General features: G+C 58.0%; 6 protein-coding genes across 6 annotated transcripts; 4 read left to right on the forward strand and 2 right to left on the reverse strand.

The window, feature by feature from the left end:
• The first annotated feature begins 1,459 nt into the window (after positions 1-1,459).
• GGS23DRAFT_468329 (Het-C-domain-containing protein) lies at positions 1,460-5,076 on the forward strand. Its single transcript, XM_051514192.1, has 6 exons — positions 1,460-2,004; positions 2,078-2,104; positions 2,200-2,757; positions 2,847-3,026; positions 3,095-3,636; positions 3,690-5,076. The coding sequence occupies exons 1-6, from the start codon at positions 1,908-1,910 to the stop codon at positions 4,992-4,994; spliced, it is 2,709 nt and encodes a 902-aa protein (XP_051373615.1). The 5' UTR covers positions 1,460-1,907; the 3' UTR covers positions 4,995-5,076.
• Positions 5,077-6,022: 946 nt separating this feature from the next.
• Positions 6,023-7,189, forward strand: GGS23DRAFT_468382 (RlpA-like double-psi beta-barrel-protein domain-containing protein-containing protein). Its single transcript, XM_051514193.1, has 2 exons — positions 6,023-6,568; positions 6,725-7,189. Exons 1-2 carry the CDS (start codon positions 6,116-6,118, stop codon positions 7,028-7,030), a joined length of 759 nt encoding a protein of 252 aa, XP_051373616.1. The 5' UTR covers positions 6,023-6,115; the 3' UTR covers positions 7,031-7,189.
• Positions 7,190-9,312: 2,123 nt separating this feature from the next.
• Positions 9,313-10,209, forward strand: GGS23DRAFT_604356 (Endonuclease/exonuclease/phosphatase; the record flags this gene model as incomplete). The annotated part of the gene is made up of 1 exon (XM_051519591.1): positions 9,313-10,209. The coding sequence occupies one exon, from the start codon at positions 9,313-9,315 to the stop codon at positions 10,207-10,209; it is 897 nt and encodes a 298-aa protein (XP_051373617.1).
• Positions 10,210-13,147: 2,938 nt separating this feature from the next.
• Positions 13,148-14,786, forward strand: GGS23DRAFT_562327 (Intradiol ring-cleavage dioxygenase). The gene is made up of 3 exons (XM_051516010.1): positions 13,148-13,504; positions 13,559-13,743; positions 13,904-14,786. The coding sequence occupies exons 1-3, from the start codon at positions 13,252-13,254 to the stop codon at positions 14,615-14,617; spliced, it is 1,152 nt and encodes a 383-aa protein (XP_051373618.1). The 5' UTR covers positions 13,148-13,251; the 3' UTR covers positions 14,618-14,786.
• A 7-nt stretch (positions 14,787-14,793) lies between these two features.
• Positions 14,794-16,747, reverse strand: GGS23DRAFT_562329 (cytochrome c oxidase biogenesis protein Cmc1 like-domain-containing protein). The gene is made up of 2 exons (XM_051516011.1): positions 15,973-16,747; positions 14,794-15,770 (listed from the first exon to the last, which is right to left on the reverse strand). Exons 1-2 carry the CDS (start codon positions 16,211-16,213, stop codon positions 15,376-15,378), a joined length of 636 nt encoding a protein of 211 aa, XP_051373619.1. The 5' UTR covers positions 16,214-16,747; the 3' UTR covers positions 14,794-15,375.
• Positions 16,688-20,682, reverse strand: GGS23DRAFT_562332 (uncharacterized protein). The gene is made up of 3 exons (XM_051516012.1): positions 20,229-20,682; positions 19,960-20,153; positions 16,688-19,888 (listed from the first exon to the last, which is right to left on the reverse strand). Exons 1-3 carry the CDS (start codon positions 20,498-20,500, stop codon positions 16,836-16,838), a joined length of 3,519 nt encoding a protein of 1,172 aa, XP_051373620.1. The 5' UTR covers positions 20,501-20,682; the 3' UTR covers positions 16,688-16,835.
• Between the last annotated feature and the right edge of the window lie 358 nt (positions 20,683-21,040).

Consider the following 21,040-nt stretch of genomic DNA (forward strand, 5'->3'; position numbering starts at 1 on the left):
GGACTTTGCTGAGGCACCCTATTACTATGCCTACATCTTCTACAGATCCCCGTTAGGATGGGATGGGATGTCGCTACGTACCTACCTACCTGTCGTGCGCACCACTATAGTACCCGCCTTAGGAACCTAAGGTAGGCAGGGTAGGTACCTATGTACCTGCCTAATCACAACTCGGATTATCGGTTCGCCCCGATCCCGATCCGACCCTACCCAACAGAGGGCAAGGGCGTTGGCGGCCCATAGTGTTGTTGTATGAGTAGGTACCTACTAGGTAGGTATACACGTACGTACCTACTTGATACGAGTTCGGCTATCTGCGCCGGAGAATCCAGACCATTGAATCGGTTGGGTCAGCCGCTCCCCGCCAAGCTGGACAACCTCGATGTAGATGGATTACACACGAGAAGAAGAGGAGCACCGCGCCGCTAACATCAAACCCAAGCAGACGGGCTTCCTCCCTTGGACCAGACTACTTTGATCTAGTTGAATGCATACGTATACCTCCTCCCTCCTACGTGGGGAGCCTACCTACCTACGCACATGTCTGCCCTTGGTACCTGACGCTCTATCTACCTACACAAGAAATGCTGCATTTTCTCAGATACCTACCCGCGTATAGAGAGCTCGCCATGAGTTCCATCAGGTTATGAGGAGTAAACCGATCTCACCCGTCTTCCTCTGGCAACTCGTCCCCGCCCATGTATGCAGACGGGGGACGCTCGGGCGGTTATGCGGACATTGGCAGTCTAGGTGCCTGGCCGATGTCACTGACATCCTCAAGGCAGTAAGGTAACTTGCCTACCGGCTCTACCTCTCATAAGAATGCCGGATCTGTTTGGATACCAGGTACCTGCCCAGACATGTACATACTGACAGAATACGAAGCGCCTCTGTCGGAGCATCAGGTAGATACCTAGGTACCCAGGAGTCAGGTATTTTCTCCAACAAGCACCCACTTCTCGGCGTGAATAAGGGCGGGCAACTAATTGCACAGAGTGGGCGATCTCGTGATTTGGCAGACGACGAGACGGAAAACCTGCACAAAATGAAACACGAACCAAGCCCAGCTACGCATAACAGGTTCCTAACGGACGCGCCAGCCAGTCACCTTCGACGACCCCGCCAGACCATCGCCGCCCGCCAACAGCGGACAGGGATCGGCTCGGCGCCGGTACTTACGTATGCCTCCATCCCCGTGTACACATTACTGAGATAGGAGGTACCGCGGCACAGCATCAACGCATACACGCCTACCCAGGCTGGTACCTAGCCTCGGGGGAGTAAATACCCTCAAGGCACCTAACTCAACTACCTGCCGCTAGTAGCGGGCAGTTTTTCACCTGGTTTTCGAAACCCACCGGCCGAGCCTAGCGCAGCTGAATGCCCACATACATGTTACGGTACGAGACGGGACGAGTCGTGATAGTTGTGATAGTTGTGGTAGTGCCCTGTCCGTTACCTGCCTAGGTACCTACGCTAGGCGGGCACAAGCCAATCAGACCAGCCTGTCAAACTGGCACAACGTGGGCATGTGCGTAGCAGGATAAGACGGTAACCCCTCCCCCTCCTTTTCCTTGCCGCTTCTTCCCACCTCCTGGCCTGTGAAGGGAGAAGAAGTCTTTAATGGGCACAGTCTCACGGTCTCTTCGTCACGTCGCCCTCGATCCGACAACCCCTATCAGCTTATTTATTGCCTTCTGTGCCTCGGGCGCTGCCTCCCACCACCACTCTCTTCTCCAAGTCCCCCTGATAACCAACCCCCTACGAATCCCCCCTCCTCGCCACTGGTTTGGTACCGTAGTCCTCCCTCCCGTCCTCTGCAGTCTCTCCCACCGCATCAGCGCCAGCCATATACATACATATCCATTGCGTACCATCGCGAACCATCCTAGAAGGGAGTTCGAAAAATGGCCGTTCTCAAGCCCCTCCCTGCTCTCTGGGGCCTGCTGTTCCTGTGGGCATTCGCGAGCCCCGCCCTCGCATTCGGCGCTGGTAACATTGCCGGTAAGGCGTCCCAACTTCTTGAATAGCTGATGCAATCTCTCGGATAGAAAGGGCTGACCGACCTGCTTCGTAGGCATCTCCAAAATTGAGGGCCAGAACTGTGAGTATCCCTCCCCCCCTCCCCCCACTCGGCCTCCTTCCCTGCTTGGCTGGCTTGCTGGTTTCGACTCGGTCTAACCATAGGGTGGTGTGCAGGGCGACATGGCGACATCGAAGATACCCTCCTGTCCATTCTGATGGCTCGAGCCGTCGGCGGCAAGAAATTTGACAAGCTGATGGTCTCCCGCGTCTACTTTGGAAACTGGCTTCGAGACTACTCTCAGGCCATCGACGTGGGTACGGTCAAGAACGTCTCGGCCGAAGCCATCCGACTGCTTCTCTGCATCCTCGGCTTCCTGAGCTTCGGTTACGGCTCCAAGGAATTCGAAGTCACTGCGGACCGCCTCGGCTGCTACCGACCCGAAGACCACATTGACAACCCCAAGAACTACGCCGACAACGAAGATGCGCGCCAGTACTACGAGAAGCTACGCGGCCCCGTTGACGAGGCCGTCGAACTTGCCATCGACCCCGAGACTGGGTTGAAGAACTATATTGCCAACGAGCGTGCCGGCATCATGAATTCTGCACTCCACGTCAGAAACCTCTTCGGCCGGTGCATCGAGCTCGGGCGATCATACAAGCAGAACAACAGGAAGGCTGACCTCCACGAAGCCCTGCGACTGCTTGGCACCGGACTTCACTGCCTCGAAGGTAGCACCCTCACCCGCACTCTTCTCAACTCCCGCCCCGTCTGCATTCTCTGTTTCGTACCGGAACCGTACTAACTTCGGGGCCAACAGACTTCTTCGCCCATAGTAACTACACAGAGCTCGCACTCATCGAACTAGGAGAGCGCGACGTTTTCCCCCACGTCGGTCGGAATACTCAAATTGAGATCCCTGGCGCTAGAGGCAGTGTCTATCCCTGCGTTACCGGCACCTTTGGTGGCGTTGACTTCCTGCACTCTGTTACCGGTGAAGGTGAGCTAGATTGTCGACAATCTCCCTCAAAATTCCCGCGGTAGCGCTAACCAAATCAATGCCTTTAGTCTCGGATAAGTTGACGCAGAGCGAGATCCAAGAGCTCGAGGGAACCCTAGAGCAAAACTCCAAAAATGACACCAGCATCCTGGAGGGACTCTTGGATAAGATTCCCGACGGCATTTTCGGTGGGGACAAGAAGCAGAAACTGGAAGAGATCCAAAGCAATGCTACCAACTCTCAACTGCAGAATACGTCGATCTCGCCGAGGGAGCCGGAAGAGTTCACGCAATACATTCAGCAAGTTTTCGGGCAGATCATGCCTGCTATCGAGTTTCACGACGAAATCATGAAGGGCCTCAGCAAGGCCATCGATCAGCTGCCCGTCCTCCCCCAGATTATCGAACAACTTGAGGAGCAATTGTCAATGTGGGTGTTCGCAATCATGGCGCCCTTTGTGGTTCCCATTATCCAGCAGATCAAGAACGAGCTTCGTACCGGATCTTCCGAAATCATCGATAGCAGCAAGAACGAGCAGCACGTCGTCTTTGAGGACGACGATTGCACCGACCCCACGCACTCTATGCTCTCCAAGGACCATTTCACCAACGTAGGTCGTATCCGCTCTATGTGGCCCGTGATTGGGGTGCTAACACACAGCAGATCCTAAACGAAGTCGCGGGTAAAACTGCCAGCAAGGTCGTCGGCTGGGTTGTCCCGCAGATCATGGAAGCCTGGGATGACGATGGTATCGATATCGACCGCACGATGAGCCGAATCGTCAACGGCATCCTGCACCACCCAGCTCAGCGCGATCAGGGCGAGGATGGAGCTCGGGATGGCCGTCAAATCATCTTCCGTTCCGTCGAGGAATGGTGGGATCAGATTGACGAGGGTGCCAAGGACGAGTACCGCCGAAAGCTTTCCCGTGAGGGCGTCGAGAACGGCGAGAATCATAGAGAAGGCGTTCACGACTCCGGCCACGGTTGCGGCAAGCCCCTCGGCATGCACAAAAACTTCGCCAAGGGCGGAACTATGGAAGACCGTATCGCAAGTGCCGCCGCGGGCGCTATCGTCGGAGGTGTCACGAGCGGGATCGCCGACTTTGTCAAGACCCAATCTGGCGGACAAATTAACTTGCCTACGATAGGAGGACGTGAAGAATCTAGTAGCTCCGGCGGCGGCGGCCTCTTAGGTGCCATCAGTAGTTCTCTTCTCGGCGGGGCATTTAAGAGCGACGAGACGGAGTCGTACAGGAGCAGGAGCCAAGCAGACGATGGGTCGTACTCCGAGAGCCAGACCGAGTACGGGCGTTCTGGAGACCGCCACGGCCAGGCCGAATACTCGGAGCGCCAGTACCCGGGAGGCGGCGAGTCCCGAGAATACAGCGGCTACGTGCAGCAGGATAGCGGCCGAAGCTACGGTTATCAAGAACGAACCGAAATCCGCCCGACCTACGGCGGCGGCTACGAGGAGCGCACTGAGCGCCGGTACGAGAGCAACACCGACAGCTACGAAGAGTCCAGCGGGCGGGACCGGCGTAGGGGATCCGACGATGACGACGACGACAGCTCCAGCCGACGTCGGGGGAGCCACGAACGCCATCGCGACCACGACAGCGGAAGAGAGGAGCATCGGAGACGTTACGACGAAGAGAGATCTAGCAGCTCTCACAGCGGAGACCGTCATGGACGTCGCTACGAGAGCTCGCACGGTTCCGGTAGCAACGAACGCGACGAGGGCTCGGGATACGGCCGCTCCGGCGGTTACGGCCGCGATGAGAGTTCAGCATATGGCCGCCCGGGCGGCTATTATCGCGAGGAGAGCTCTGGATATGGACGCTCGGATAATTATGACCGTGACGAGAGCTCGGGGTATGGCCGCTCGGGCGGGTACGATCGTGATGAGGGGTATGTGTATAGGGACGGCGACGAGCGCCGCGCTGACGGTAGTAGATACGGCTTCTAATGGGTTCGGTCGGGTTAGACGCTATTTGGCGCGTATAGCTGTCGGTCGGATGGGATGCTTGGAGGTGTCGTGGGATGGGTAGGCGTGTTGTCGTTGTGTTGAAGAAGATACTCTTGTAACCGCGAAATAGGTGAGGCCGCAACGTTGTAAGCCCTCGTTATTATTATTTTTTCCACTCCACACGCTGTTTAATAGCTGAATTCAGAGTCTTTACTACGAGTGAACGACGCAATTCTGCAATTGACTGTGCCGTGACTGAATTGGCCAAGCCGCAGGCCAAGCCGAATGATTACTGTTCCTGGTCTCCAAGCCTGGCACTACGGGGAGTGACTGAAGGCCCGAGCAGAGTGCCCAGTAGCTAGCTATATAAGGACATGGCTTCACGGAGCCAGGCTCCGGCCCGGTATTGCGCCATCCGCCTTTTTCCAGATAACCATCCTAATTTCGCCAAGCCACCTGCTCCACTCGGCGCCATCAACATCGTGCGCGGTTGCTGGCACGCGGCCCGTCCAAACGGTGGCGACGCAGAGAAAATCCACCCAGGCCGGCCCGCCATGTAACTCCAGGCTTCGCTCGGCGTCAAAGCGCTCAGAGACGGCCCGTTTTAGCGATTGACGGAAGATATATCTCCCCACGATGATCGTGCTTCTGTCTCGCCTCCTGCTGCCGGCCGGTGGGCGGACGGGCGGCGAGTGAGGGGGGGGCCTACCAGGAGGCACGCGAGGGATCACCGGGCTGCTTTCAGCCTAACTTGGAAATCGTTTACACAAAAACGTGTTGGCGGAGCGGGCCATGACCAGCTCCGGGATCTCGAGGGGGACACGGGCCGTACCAAGTAGGTATAGTAGGGAGAGGAGGGGGGGGGGCTATTAAAGCCGCGAGCCATCCCGCCCTCCCCTCTTCCTCTCCTCCTTTCCGCTGACTCGGACTCTTTCCCTTGATACCTCGCGGATTCTCGTCGATTTTTTTCTCTCTAGGCACCAGCAGTCGAGAGTCCTCTTAGCGCACTATACCGCAGCTCACACGACTTAAGAAAGACAGAGGAAAAGAAAGAGAAGGGCCGAGAGGACAGGACGCCGACACTGAAGCTCACCACCGGCCGGCACACGTGAGGATCTACGATGCAGCTCACGAGCAAGACGGCGGCGGCGGCGGTGCTGGTGGCGCTACTACCGGCGCTGGCGGCGGGGCAGGGGGCGTCGGGGACGGGGCAGACGACGCGGTACTGGGACTGCTGCAAGCCGAGCTGCGGGTGGGCGCAGAAGACGAACAGCGGGCAGCAGGTGGTGACGTGCTCGCGGCAGGACACGCCGCTGCAGGACAACGGGGCGACGCGGTCGGCGTGCGACGCGGGGGGCTCGGCGTACATGTGCAGCGCGCACTCGCCGTGGGCGGTCAGCGAGTCGCTGAGCTACGGCTGGGCGGCCGTGCGCATCGCCGGCCAGACCGAGACCACCTGGTGCTGCGCCTGCTACGAGCTCACCTTCACCAGCGGGCCCGTCGCCGGCAAGAAGATGGTCGTCCAGGCCAGCAACACCGGCGGCGACCTCGGCCAGAACCACTTTGACATCGCGGTACGTATCTTCCTCTCTCTCTCTCTCTCTCTCTCTCTCTCTCTCTCTCTATTTCTCTATTTCTCTACCTCTCTCCTGCCCCCTCCCCCCCCTTCCTGCCCTCCTTTTCGCGCACATAGACACTCCAAGCGGGACGCCCAGGCTGACCGCGCAAAGATCCCGGGCGGCGGCGTCGGCCTGTTCAACGCGTGCACGGACCAGTACGGGGCGCCGGCGGACGGGTGGGGGGAGCGGTACGGCGGGGTGAGCTCGCGCGCGGCGTGCGACGCGTTCCCGGCGGCGCTGCGCGACGGCTGCTACTGGCGCTTCGACTGGTTCGCCGGCGCGGACAACCCGGCCGTGCAGTTCCGCCAGGTCGCCTGCCCGGCCGCGCTCGTCGCCAAGAGCGGCTGCGCCCGCGCCAACGACGCCATCGACGAGACCCCCACAGGCCCTACCGCCGTGCCTACCTGGAGGCCGTGAGGAGGCGGGCCGGGAGGAAAGGAAGGGGAGGGGAGCAGAAGGGCAGGGGAGGGGAGGCAGAGGGGCGTGCATATGTATATAGGTAGCAACACGCACGCGCCGATTCTCGCGGAGGATGGCGGGACGGGGGGGGAGGGGGGAACAGGCTGTTAGTGTAAATAGTTGATGGCGCCAAAGCAGGACGTAGGATATTACAAACCCGACTGAACGTCTGCGCGTATTGCTGTAAAGAATTAGGTTTGTCCCTATGCGTTGAAGTTATTCTGAACTTGATAGGTTACAACAGGGAGACGAGAAGCGTTGTATGCAATACATGGGGCAATAAATAAATATTCCGTGTGCGCTCTGGAAAGTAAACATGCCATATAATATGTACATGACCTGGCAGAAAAGCCAGGCTGACCGATGGTAATATTAACTCGTCCCTCTCCTTCTCCCCCTCTCGAGATTTCGGCGATGTGGCGGATTATGCGTACGGACATCTACACGTATATGCTAGATAGGTGTACATGGAAGTAAGGTGTAGAGACAGAGAGAGTCAGGGGAAGGGAAGATATGGGAGAGGAGGGAGTGAGGCTAGAAGCCACTCGGTAGATGGGTACCTATGCCGGACGTGAGGAAGCGAGTGCCGGGCTCTCTCATTGTTACCTGGGTACTCGTGCCTCTTAATAGTGAGGCGGACGTGGACGTGTGCAACCCTTCTATGTAGGCACCTAGTCAAAGCCTGCCGTGGCTTTCTCTGGTGCGAAAAGGCCGCTCGCAGCGCGCGCCTCGGTTCGCTTCGCCGGCGTGGATCGAACCCGTTGCTACCACCTCCGCTACGAAACTGACCGTGCGGGGGAAACCTCTCCTCGATCGTGTTGTCTAGCGAGGTTCCCTGAGGAAAAAAGGGATCTGTAGTATGGTTGAAGCCGGTAGGTCTGGTATCGGGTTGTGATCGGGGATGAGGATCCGATACTCAGCCGAACCCCTCTACTAGTTGGTGGGTTACACGGACGGGGTCGGGCAGAGGCGCTGACGCGCAGGGGAGGTTCAAGAGTTCCGGAGTCTTTTGTAGTTTATGACGAACCTTGCCCGCAAAATCGACACGGGTGAACCAAGCCAGATAATGTAAGAGGTAGCGCAGAACTAGTTAAAGCAGATCAGTACAAGTCTAAAGACTGAGGAACTAGTTTAGAGATAAGATGGCCGTGATGAGCTCGCCTCGTTGGGCATCAGCACAAGTAACAGAGCGACTAAATCATGCAGGGTAATTAATAACGTATAGGCGATAAATAGGCAGAAAATCAGTTCCAGCGCATTCACCATGTGTGCGCTACCTGGGCCCCGAGGCGTTCCCTGTTAGAACGTTGTCTTGAGAAGTAGTTGTGGTTATGAACAGGGATTGGTAATCCAAGTAAGAAATAATTATTTGTGTAACGATCGCTTTTCCTCCACATAGTCCTCCTCCTCCTTCGCCTTCAATGGCTTCACAAGCCTTGGAGAGTCAATCAACACTCCGAGGCTTAACCATCTCATACTTACCCTGCAACCAGGCTTTGCTTTCAAGCCGTTGGTTCGCAATACCAGCCCCCTCGGTTATTAAAGAGGGGGAAAATAACTCAGTATCGAATATCGACCGGGATTCCACCTAATAGACCACTGCAACAATTAGTCTAGCAAAAAAAACTGGAATTGGGCAAAGTCCAAAGCAACGATACTACCGTGAATAGCCCCGTGCAGCCCGCGTTCGACAGTGCCGCGCAAGCATGGGCACATCCCCCGCCATTCCCACTTGTGGTTGTGTTCGCCGTCGAAGCCGGCGAGGCACGTCGAGCGCCACCCATCCTCGGCACGTTCCCTAAGTGGCCGGCGCTTGGCGGCCACGGTATTTGCTGCATCTGTGAGACGGGCTGGTCCTGGGATCTCGATGCTACCCCACGTGTCTCTCAGCAACCCGGTCGTAGGCCACTCCCTCGCGGACTTGCCTGAAGCGGAAGGTATAATGGCAGCCAATGCCTGCGCCGCATGGCGTATTGTTGATCTTTCGAGCCCCGTCCGAGCCCCCGTCCGAGTGGCGCCCAAGACGGTGCTGCAGCAGCAGAGAGAGACAGAGAGATGAGCCGCTCGCTTAGGCGGTGCCGGACGCGACTACAAATACCTTGGAGCTCACCGTCGCGCAGAGAGGCACCGCACCGTGGAACAGTAGCAGCCGCGTCGTAAGCTTGGCGTGCTTATTGTGTGACCCCCCTTCGTAAAAAAAAAAAAAACCTCAACCCCAATTGAAACCGCCCTTCTCCACGATGCAGCTCCACGCCCTCTTCTCCGCCGCTTGCCTGCTAGCGGCTAGCAGTATCGCTATGGCAGACAGTCTGCCGCTGCGCGTGGTATCCTTCAACATCCGGTACGCGGCGACGGTGCGCGAGACCAACGAGCGGCCGTGGTCGGAGCGCCGCGTCGGGCTGATCGAGCAGCTGAAGGCGGTGACGTCGGCGAACGGGACGGCGGGGGTCGCGGTGCTGGGGCTGCAGGAGGTGCTCGACGGGCAGCTGAGCGACATCAAGAACGGGCTGGGCGCGGCGACGTGGGCGCACGTGGGGTTCGGGCGCGACGACGGCGCCAAGGCGGGCGAGTACAGCCCGATCCTGTACCGCGCGGACCTGCTGCGGCTCGTCTACTCGGAGATGAAGTGGCTGTCGCCGACGCCGGACCGCGCGTCGTTCGGCTGGGGCGCCGGCAGCCGCCGCGTCGTCACCATCGCCGTGCTCGAGCACGCCGCCTCGGGCCGGCGCTTCCTGCACGCCAACACGCACCTCGACAACGTCAGCGCGCTCGCGCGCACCGAGGGCATCAAGGTCGCGCTCGCCCGCGTCCAGGCCGTCCAGGCCCTGCACGGCCCCCTCGGCGTCGTGCTCACCGGCGACTTCAACTCCGAGCCCGGCGGCGACGCCTACGCCACCCTCGAGAGCACCGGCTACCTCACCGAGGTCTGGTACTCCGGCGCCGCCCGCCGCGGCACCAACCAGCTCACCTACACGGGCTTCTCCGCCACCGGCAAGTCCCGCATCGACTTCGTCTGGTTCGGCCCGACTGCCGAGAGCCGCTTTTCCGCCCAGCAGTTCGAGTTCCTCGGCAACGACGTCAACGGCATCTTCATCAGCGACCACCGCGCCGTCGTCGCCGACCTGACGCTCCTGTGAGCGGACAAGGGCGCGCGTCCTTGTGAGGGCGGAGGGTGGTTGGGTTGGGTTGGGTTGGGTTGGGTTGAGTTGGGTGTGTTTGCGGCTTGTTGGTTAAAGATAGATTGTGTTGCCTATGAGGACGACGTTAGTACGTGGACAAGCGAATCAACAAAGCTGCGAACCCGTAGTCAACAGAAACCATAGTATCCTTTCCGCTTTATGATACGACGAGATGACCTGATTCGTGGATGGCAGATGGCGAAGTCCGTTTCGACATAACAGGTTTTGATCGCGTGCGCTGATGCTGAAGAGCTGAGGGCCTCTGAGACATTGCGAGAATAGATATGAGGCTTTTACCTTGCCTACGTCACCACTGATTCGTAATAGCCTTTTAGAAGAATATTTTATTGCAAGGTTGAAACCAGGCTAGGGTTATTGATACCCCTTTATTAAATGTCGAGGCTTCGATGCTCTCTTGGGCGAGGAACCGTGGCCAAGTTAAGGGATAGCAACCCAGGCAGACAGCAATGCTAATTATCGTCCGAGAAGTCAAGCCACGTCAGGTCCGTCTACGTAAACCACGTCTTTATCCAAAACGACATGTATGTGTGGTACTTTAAGCGAGCGTCAAGCTGCACTTAGGCATGTATCTGATTTGCCCAACAGGCGTCCGGATCCTGGCGGGGATCGCCCGGGCGGCTCTTAAGTAGTATTGACACATCAGGGGCGGGAGAATCCGCTACAATGGCGTGAACGGCGGGGAGGAGATCTCGGCTCGCCGGCTCGTATAAGAGCCCGCGGGAACGTCAAGCCACTATCGTCAGAAATGGCAACTTGCACTGCATTAAGGCTTGGCTTGTGGCAGACAGGGTAGTCTCCGGGCCTGACAGAAAATTCTAGCGAAGACCATGATACTCTGCAATACGGTGAAGATGTTGGTCAGGGGGGGGGATCTTGTTAGGGAAGGTAACATGGGGGCCGGTGTTTACTACGTTCATCGACTGGCTTCTGGAAGGACATGATAATATTACTACGAAACATTTTGAAAATGATCAACAGTGATGGTACCTAGACGGGTGAGAGCAAGTTGATTAGATTGGTCACAAATTTTTCAACCCACATGATAGCCGCGAGGCACTCATCTTAAGAGATGAGAGTGACGACGCCGCGAGAGACACGGCGCCAGTTAGACTTCTGCAAGTGAGCCGTTGGAGATTGGGCCCGTCCTAGGTAATAACGCATGCCTTCAGAGATTTGTGTTTTCTCTCCCCCCCCTCTCTCCCCTTTCCGCTACGGAAGGGTTCCGCCACGTCACCATCCGAGACCACACCGTCGCCGCTGGCCTCGCGAGCACCAGCCTATTCTGCTAGACGAGATGACACGATGGGATGACTAGGTGCAGAAACATGAGGGTCGAGATGTAACAATCCTTCGTCCTCTTTCCGCTGTGAGGTTAGTTCGCTATTGCGCAAGCGGCTCCGCCGTCGCGCTGGACGAGACGGAATTGGAGAAGGTTACCGTCGATGTCATATCCCCCGTATTGCCTCGGCCCATCGAGGTGGACCATGTGCTAGTCCGACACTGGCGGCCGCCGTCCATCCTCACGACCTGCTTATCATTATGGAAGCTCTCATTAGCTGGAACGGGGGGCCCCGTCCGGCCGCGGGTATACATGGGTGGTGAGAAGCATGTTAGAAGGCAGAGGGTGGGTCGTCCAGGGTTAGGTATAAGACGGTGCACGTCCAGAGGCGGTAGGTAACCCTCAACTACCGTTCGAACCACACCCGACAGGCGCGTGTAAATAATATTATGTGGTTGGTGGAGCGATGAGAGTCCGTCGTTGTCTGTATTGCAATATTCCTGCCTATCAATGCCCACAACATAGGGCTGGTCGACGCAGGGGAACTGCAGAAATTTCTCTGCTAATGACCCTGGGTGTTGTATTACACTGGGGTTAACCCTCAAGTCTTTGTTACTTGTGGTGTCTTGGCGGTCTCTTGGCATTTCCACTTATAGAAGAGCCGCGCGTCCAGGTTACATTCGTCTTCGCCTCATATGGGCGTTGAGCTTCCAACTACCAGCCGTGCATTGGAAACCTTTACGATTCGGGGACCGCGGAGGCGCAGTTGCTAAAGACAATAGAGGCGTAGCGAGTTTACGGAACTAGTCTTTTCTTGTGGTCTTCCCGCAACCCCCTGTGTTACTCAACTACGGGGAACCGACGTAGCATTTAGTCAAGATACCAGTACGCGAATGTGACTTAGGAGATTCCTTTCTCTCGAAAGACTCCAAAAACTCCAGAAGCGGGCTCAGGCGGTAGCACTAACATACCGTAGTATGAGTCAAGCACTTTCGCCTATGGAAGACTTGGAAAGTCTTACCGATACCCTACGTAACGAATTGAGGCGTCGCGTATATAGCACGTGAGCGCGAGGCGTAGAAGAGCCGGGGCTAACAGACGGAGACGGGGCCGCAAGGGCGACCCCTAGGATTACCCATGTAGATTGACCAACTTGTAACGTTCGGTAATTCTCCTCGATACCACCTCACCAAGGCGGGCCCTTTACCTTCTTTTAGCCCGGACGGACCTTTGGCATTGCAGTGTTTTCAACCGCCGCGTCTTCATTGGTTGTCGATACCTACCTGATCTGGACCCCCAGCCGAAGCAGGCTAGGATCCTCGACTGGGTCTGATATGGAGCCCGTGGGGGGGGGGAGGGGACATACCTACGTAGACCCTAGAGGATCGACCAGTGTGACGCGTTATCGCGGGAGCCCAATTTGGGAAACAAGAGACGAGAGCATCGAAATGTGAGGTCTGGCTGGATAGGGGTTGGGATCGAAGGCAGGACTGGGGCGGAGGGCGGTGGCGAACTCCAGCGCAGATTCCACGTAAGTAAACACGGCTATAGTCACAAGTCCCGTAGGTATAAAGTCGGCCACGCCCCTACACTCTCCTCTCTCAAACTCGTCTCTACTCACGCAGTAAACTCTTCTCCATTCTTATACATATATACATTCTCTTACTCTACTTCATTCGCTTTCAAGCCTCTAGACGACAATGGTAAACCTACGCGCCATCTCCGCCTCTCTGGCGGTCTCTCTTCTCGCTGGCACCGCCGTTGCCCACCCCGGTGAGAGCAAGGCGGCCGTCAAGCGCGAGGCGTACCTCCTGAACCGCGCCCAGGCCGGTGCTCGTCGTGCCATCACCGGATGTGCCGACGCCGAAAACAGCGCCGCCCTGAAGGCTCGCTCTGCCGCTCGACGTGCTGCCACCGCAGAGGCGCTCCGGAAGAAGCGTGGCCTTGATAGCCGTATGTCTTGCACTTGTAGAGCTTGGAGTGATCCCAATGGCTAACAGTTGACAGACCGCATGAGGGGCAAGCGAGACCAGGCCGCCCTCGAGAAGTATCTAGCCGTCGACCACAATGTCACACACTTGGGATACACCCTCGATACTCCGATCGATGTCATCTTCGACTCTAACTCGTCTGTCGCCCTCATTCCGGAGGTTACCATCGGGCCTTACTGGGTTTCGGGCGAATTGATCAGGGTTAGTCTTCTTCTCTTTTCCTTTCCCGAACACTCTTCCAATCTTCAAAATTCGCCTACACCTACATCTACGTTCGATGGCTCAGCCCCTCTCCCCAAATTGGTAACGGCGATACACCTAAGACGTCGTTTGGTATGCTAACGACGAGACTGAACGGTAGACCGACATAACGGACGATGAGCCGGGCGTGCCGCTGCACCTGGACCTGCAGTTCATCGACCTCAACACGTGCCAGGCGGTGCCCAAGATGCTGATCGACGCGTGGCACTGCAACGCGACGGGGGTATACTCAGGCGTAGCGACGACGGGCCAGGGCGGGCTCAACTCTACGTTCGGCCGCGGCATCCAGGAGACGGACGAGGACGGCGTGGTGCAGTTCGACACCATCTTCCCGGGCCACTACACCGGCCGCACCGGCCACATCCACATCATGAGCACCGAGAACGCCACCATCCTCCCCAACAACACCTACCTCACCAACGGCAAGGCCAACCACATCGGCCAGATCTTCTTCGATCAGCACCTCATCAACGCCGTCGAGAGCCTCAGCCCCTACACCAGCAACGAGCAGACGCTCACCCTCAACAGCGAGGACGGCATCGGCGCCCAGACCGCCACCGATGCCTACGACCCCTTCGTCGACTACGTCCTCCTCGGCCCCAACCTCCAGGACGGCCTCCTCGCCTACATCACCGTCTTCGTCGACACCACCGCCAACGTGACCGCCAACGTCCAGGCCGCCGCCCACTACTACCAGGGCGGTGGCGTGGCCAACCCTGACGCCGGCGGTGGCTTCCCCGGCGGTCCCGGTGGTCCCGGCGGCCCCCCGCCGAGCGGTAGCTTCCCCCCCCTCCCCAGCTCGACCGCCAACTAGGTTGGCCGATCGACTTGTCGACGCGCAGTGCTAGATAGAGAGGTACTTTTCAACGATGTACTTAGGAAGAAAGTAGAGGAGCGTAGAGCGGATGGGAGGCGGCCCAGTTGTATTTAGCTTAGTTCGTGAGTGAGACTATTTAGAGAATATATTGCCGCCAATACTGCGTAACTTTTGGTTGTTTGAGCAGGTTGTGGTGACTCTGATTTAGCGAGACTGTTACTGTTTTTGCTATAGTTGTTCTACGTGAGAAGGCTATAGATGAACTTCATGCCTACCCTTCTCTCCTTTCCTTTCCTCTCCTCCCTCGTCTTTCGTGCGTGAGCCCACTACATCACTTACCCGGCCGCAGAAAACGCTGTCTTGGAAATCTACCACCAAGCAGTCGGTGCCTATAACGGCAGAAGATACCCGAGCAATAAATCTCGAGCGTAAGCGAACCGTTGTGGGATGCCAAGCGGTCCACCCGCAGATTAACCAACCGAGGGCCGCAACGCCGAGCCATTTCATCAGTTGAATATATACGAGCGACGGCAATTGTCGCCATAGCCTTCATGCGTAGTTGGGGGAAACCCACCCCCCTCCCCCTAGAATCACAAGACCAGTCGCAGTAGAGATCAGAGCACCAACCGCATGCCCGCCGACAGCCTAACGCCAAGTGCCGATGCGTGCGTACCATCCTCGACGCAAGTCTTCCGCCCCATTATCTTCTCTTCTCTTCCCTCCTCCTCCCTCCTCCTCCCTTCTTCCTCCTCTCATCACCGACCCTCGCCCGCCCCTCCTCGCTCCGCCGCCGCGCCCCCTCCCTCCTCCTCCACCGCCGCGCCCGCGCCCGCGCCCGTGTTCCGCCTCCTCACCGCGCCGCCGACCTTCTCGGCGCGCTGGAGCTTCTCCAGCTCGCGGCGGATCTCCTCGGGGTCGCGCGGCGCGAGCCCCCACCACTCGCGCAGGAAGGACTCCTGCTCGAGGCGGCGGCGCTCGCGGCGCTCGTGGTCCCGCGCCCGCGCCGCCCGCTGCGCGAACCACTGCTCCCGCGCCCGGTCGTGCTCCGCCGCCGTCGCGTGCGCCTGCATGCACCCGTTCATCCGCCGCGACAGCGCCCGGCATGCGAACGACACGCTGAACGTCCGCTCGCGCGCGCAGTCTGCGAAGGCTGTCCGCGTTGTTTTTTTTCCCCGCGGGGGAGAGGCCGCGGGAGGAAGAGTCAGTCGCGAGTGTTGCGTTCGGTTGTAGGGGGGGCATGAGAAGAGGCGAGAGAGAGAGGGGCGAGAGAGCGGGAGACGGGATTCTGGACGGCCGCGCGGAACCGCCAAGGCGGGGACGAGGAAAGAAACAGCAGCAGAGGGCTAACTAACCTTTGATCTCTTCGGCGCACAGCTTCCGCACGCGCTCGTTGAACACCTCGCGCACCTGCGCCTCCTGGCTCGCCGAGAGCGGCAGCGGGTTGCGCGATGGTATCGGTAGTCCTCCCCTCTCTTCCCCCTCTCTGCTCCCATCTCCCCCTCCTCCTGCGCTTCCTCGCCCGCTCTCTGGCCTTTTATCCCTACCGTCTGAGGCGGGCGGTATTGGTGGCTCCCGAGCAGCCATTGCAGCCATGGGAGGTGGCGAGTGGCAGATGTCCTCGCTGGTGTCGGTATCGGTGTTGGTGTTGGCGCTGGACGATGGTAGCCGTGCTCGGGGTAGTGGGGTGGTGGTGGTAGACTGGGCTGTTCCTCGCTCGCTCGCCCGTTCGCTCGTTCGTCCGTGACTATGCAGTCGGGGAGAGGGAGGCTTAATCGGTAGGCAGCTGGGCAGACGGGATGTGTATGCTGACGCTGATTCGGGTGTTGCTGGCGGTATAAATATCCTCGCGGCGCATCGTACGTTATAAGGGTAGAGAGACCGAGTTGTGGTGAATGGTGCGGATGGGCCTTTTCTCTTAGGCCGGAGCTGAGCAAGTTGCAATTCGCCATTCCGCCCCGCCTCACCGCCTTCCGGTTTCGGGGTCGGCGCCGACGGCCAAGACGAGGGCGCGGCACGGGGTGAACACAGTAAATCACTATAGTAGGTAGTTCTACGTAGTAACCCATGTGCAGCTGTGTGTTCGTGTTAATTGCGGCCATGGTCTGGGCCGGGTTCTCCTAAATTGCTATCGTTCCCAACCAAGATCCTGTCGCCGGAGCCCGCTACGGTAGGTATGCTAGCTAGCTAAGACTACAAAATTGTCTATGAATCCAAGCTACCTCTCTGCTGGAGAGGGAATGTCTGCCGCTAAATCTTCTCTTTCGATGTCCAAGCTATCCTTTTCTTTTCCCGGCTTCTTCTTGATGGCAAACCGGGAACCCCAGCTGACTGCCTTGTCCTTCGGGTGCCTGCCGGCGGTACTGGACGGGCCCAGGGACGGACTACTATGAAAGCTCTCGAAGCTACGTCCAGGCGCCACGTTGGTGATAGTCCCTCCGCCCTCCTCAGCGTACTCGTCGAAGCTGCTGCGTTCCGCGGAGGCGTTCTTGTCCGAGTTGGCTACGCTGCTAGGTCCCTTCTTGCCCCCGAGACCGCGTACCGAAGTGAAGCTAAATTTGGAAGAGCTTCCTTTACGAAGCAGCTTTCTGAGGCCGCTCTCCTGTTCCTTTAACCCCAACCCGGCTGCTGCGTGTTCTGACGGCGTGTTGGAGGGGGCCTGGTCGAGCGTAAGCGACTCGCGCGATTCCGTGACCGACGGCGTGCCGATCGAAAAGGCGTCGCGTGACTTGCGGGAATCCGACGGCGAGTCGTCGGGGGGAGGGGTCACTACCTCGGATACGGATGAAAGCGAGACCCGCGGCCTCTCTTTAGCCAACTCCATCTCCTTAGCCTTCATCTTACTGGCCTTGTCCTTCGGCTCTCGGCTCTCCCTCTCCGTCTCCTTCTCCCTGTCCGGTTTGGCGCGGAACAGGCCTGCCATGAAGCTTGGCGCAGTGGGATTAAGACGTTGGCTTAATGTCTTGGATAGAGGCTTAGTCCCAATAACCCCCACCTGGCTAGGTGATGCGTGTAGCAGCTCAGCGTCGTCCAGGATTTCGTCGTCCGCGTCAGCTAGGGTGGTCTTCAACGCAGAAGGAGAGCCGTGGATGGACTGCCTCCTTGACGGATTTCGTGAGGGTGCCCACGGGTTGTCATCTGCTGCCCAGAGTCGATTCGGTTGCGGGATTCGATTCCATATGGAGCCGCTCTCCGTCGACGGCCGGGTGAATTCGGACGATGCGATGGAAACAGGCCGAGGGCTGCTCGGACCCCGCTCGGGGAAAACGTTGCCCCCGAGACTGTTGGGATTCGCGACAAGGCCCGGCTGGTGCGGGAGTATACGACTCGCGTCAGGGCTACCTATGACTGAAATTTCCGGCCCGACCGAGTTCCGGTTGAACATGTTCCAGCCGGTAGAGAAGCTTATCCGCCTCTTGCTTGGCATAGCCTCGAGATCTTCGGATGGTCGTGGCAGTGATTGAGTCTGGCCGGGTTTTAGAGTCCCTAGGGCAGGCGGTTCGTCAGGAGCCTTAGGGCCGCGGTGGAGCCAAGGTAAGAAGCTTCGCCTGTTTATGTTTACGGCCTGACTCGGAGGGGGGATCGGCGACGAGGTACCGAGATCCCCCCGAATCCCCTTGAGCGAGCGACGCTCGCTGTTCTCGCCCGTATACTGTGAGAAGGGCAAGTGTTGAGAGGAGCCTTGAGGACTGGAGAAGATGCTGAGAGATCTAGCCGAGGATGCTGGTGACTGAGGGTCGTTGTCGTGGGAAAATGCCGACCCAAACGTGTTATGTCTCGGTCGCCGGGAGTTGGGACTCGGTGGTTCGTCGCCTATAAAATCATCGAGCATACCGGCGGGGAGAAGGGCCGCTGCCGTAGGGCTTAGCGGCGCCCCGGTAGCGGGATGTCGCATAAGGTCGTCATCGAGGTGGTTAGCAGCAAAGTCTGACTTGTGTTCCATGTAAGGCCCCGGAGCGAAACCGGGCGGGATAGTCGGCGGACGAGAGGGCCCGAAGGTCGATGGTCCATACGGTCGGTCTAAAATCGAAAATGACTGGATCGGCGACGGAATGACAACATTGGAAAGCGAGTTGCTATTCCGGCTTCGTCGCTTGAGTTGGTTTTGAGACGAGAGATCGAACTCGACTCCGGACGAATTTGCCTGGTTGTACATGAAGGGAAGGCCGGATTGTTGCGCTGCCGTCAGCTGGGTCTGCAACACATTCCCGTAGTCGTTGACCATCCGAAGTTTCTTGTTTGCAGCGAAGAGATGTCGTTGCAGCTCCTTGGCCCTCACTTCCCAATCCCTTCGAATCTGGCGGTCCGTCTCGCGCCGTTCCTCGCTCTCTTCACCACCGGGAAGCTTTTTCCGCTGCTCCTCGGCCTCCTTCAACTCCCTGCTCTTCTCCCTAAGCTCAACCTCTTCTTGAGCGAGACTAGCCTGCGTTTGTGCTATTTCGGCACGCAGTTCTTCAGCTCGCAGATCGCCCTCTCTTTGGCAGGCATTTCTATCCTTCTCGAACCCGTTCTGGCGCTTGGCCATCGAAGCTATATCCTTGTCCCACTTAGCTATCTCGTCGTGGAGCTTCTGCCGCTCCGCCCGCTTCTCCCTCAGCAGCTTTTCTTTTTGCGTCTTTCGCTGTTGAGCGCTCCTCATGGCCCTCTCCGTCGTGCCCGCCTCTCTCTTCAACTTTTCTGTGGTGTCGTCCTTCTCCTTCAGCATGCGCTTTTTTATCTTTTTCTCCTCGGCCAGTTCGTCCATCAGCTCCTTGTGCTCCTTTTCATCTTTGGCGATCTGTGACTGGGTTTCGTCAATCTCCCGCCGGATGCTCTCAAATCTCTCCCCTAGTTCCTGTAACGAACCCTCTGAGTCCTTGTCCAAAACGTCCCTCGCCGGCGGATCCATGCTCGCCGTAGAGGGGGAATGTTTCCTCGTTAACGTATTTCGTCTAGTCCCTGAGAGAGCACCGGAGCTGGCTTGTGCGGTTAAGCCGGATGGTTCCGCAACGGAGGCGGCCTCGACGCCGGCGGCAGGACTTCTCGATCCTCCCTCTTCGTCTGCGTGGTCACTGGGCATCGCAAGATGCTGCTGCTCGGGGACAAAACTAGCCGGCAGACGGCCATCGCCGAGCTGAGGACGACCATCCCTTGCATAGGTCCGTAACCGTACGACGCGGCTAGGCGCTTGGAAGTTATTATAGCCGACAGCGATGACTCGGATGTTGTAGAAATGGTTCGGCTTCAAGCCGGTGACGGTGATAGCCGTCTCCTGATTCGCGGAATCGCCGACTAGAAAACGCGCGATATTAATATTTCTGTAGGCGAGATTCCGAGCGGCGACCACCATCCCCCACACTTACCGTTCACGCCGTTGACCTGTATGGTGAACTTGGCCACGGGCCGAGCACCCTCGGGAGGCGTCCAATTAAGAGTGGCGGCGTCGGAGCGGATGCCAGCAAGCGAGACTTTGGGAGCGTCGGGAACTTCGACGCCGAGGACGCCAATTAGTTCGTTGACGGACTTCCTCAGCGTTTGCACGGCGCGATGGGCGAGCCTATCACATTGCGACGTGGTCAGAAGCATGAAATGGATGCCTACGAGGCCCGCACGGACGGGGCAGCAAGCCTACCAGACGATAGCGAGACCTGTCACGAGCATATTGGCATGATACTGGACCAGGACGTCGAGGCGGAGGGCTTTGACGGCGCAGATAGCGAACTGGTAGATTTGGTAGGGAGTAGCCTGGGCCAGCTCGGGAGCGACGGCCCAGTAGAAGAGGACGCAGCCGACGACGACTATCAGATTCAGGTGGGCAGTCTTGGGCTCAACAAACCACCAGGCCAGCAGGGCACAGACGAACAGGACCGAAGGGACATACGTCGGCCATGGGGTCCATAACATATCGTCGTGATCGCTGGGAGGGGAGCCAAACTGCTAACAAAGAAAAAAAAAAGGAAAGAGGAAAATAGAAATGCCCAGAGGAGGAAGAGGGGGAGGGGGGGGAAGAACAAAACAAGAGATGAGAGGAAGGGGAAAAATCCCCAAGAGGGTGCAAAACAATAGAAAGGGTGGAAAATTGATTCCTCCTTACGCCGCCGCATTGCCTGCGCTAGGAATTGTGGAGACAAAGCTCCCATCCTAACGGACGGAAGTGGTGTTGTATGTATATAGACGCATATGTAGGTATATAGATGTATACGCATATCGAGACGCAGGGCATATGTGCACACGCGCGCCTCCACGCCTTGCCTCCACGCATATGCATACCCTGTGCCAGCACAATCCGGGGGAGAAAGGGGGGGGGGAGCAGGGGGGAACCCTCTCCCTTTCTTCTACGGGGATGTGCCCACCGTCCATTACTTGTGCCCGGGTATGCGTGTGTCCGAACGCACGCACGATGATGTATGTAGGTATGTGTATACGCGTAAGAAAACTCGGGAG

This window comes from Durotheca rogersii, assembly GCF_024521655.1.
Source record: "Durotheca rogersii strain YMJ 92031201 chromosome Unknown GGS23scaffold_6, whole genome shotgun sequence".
In the NCBI taxonomy this organism is placed as follows: Eukaryota; Fungi; Ascomycota; class Sordariomycetes; order Xylariales; family Xylariaceae; genus Durotheca; species Durotheca rogersii.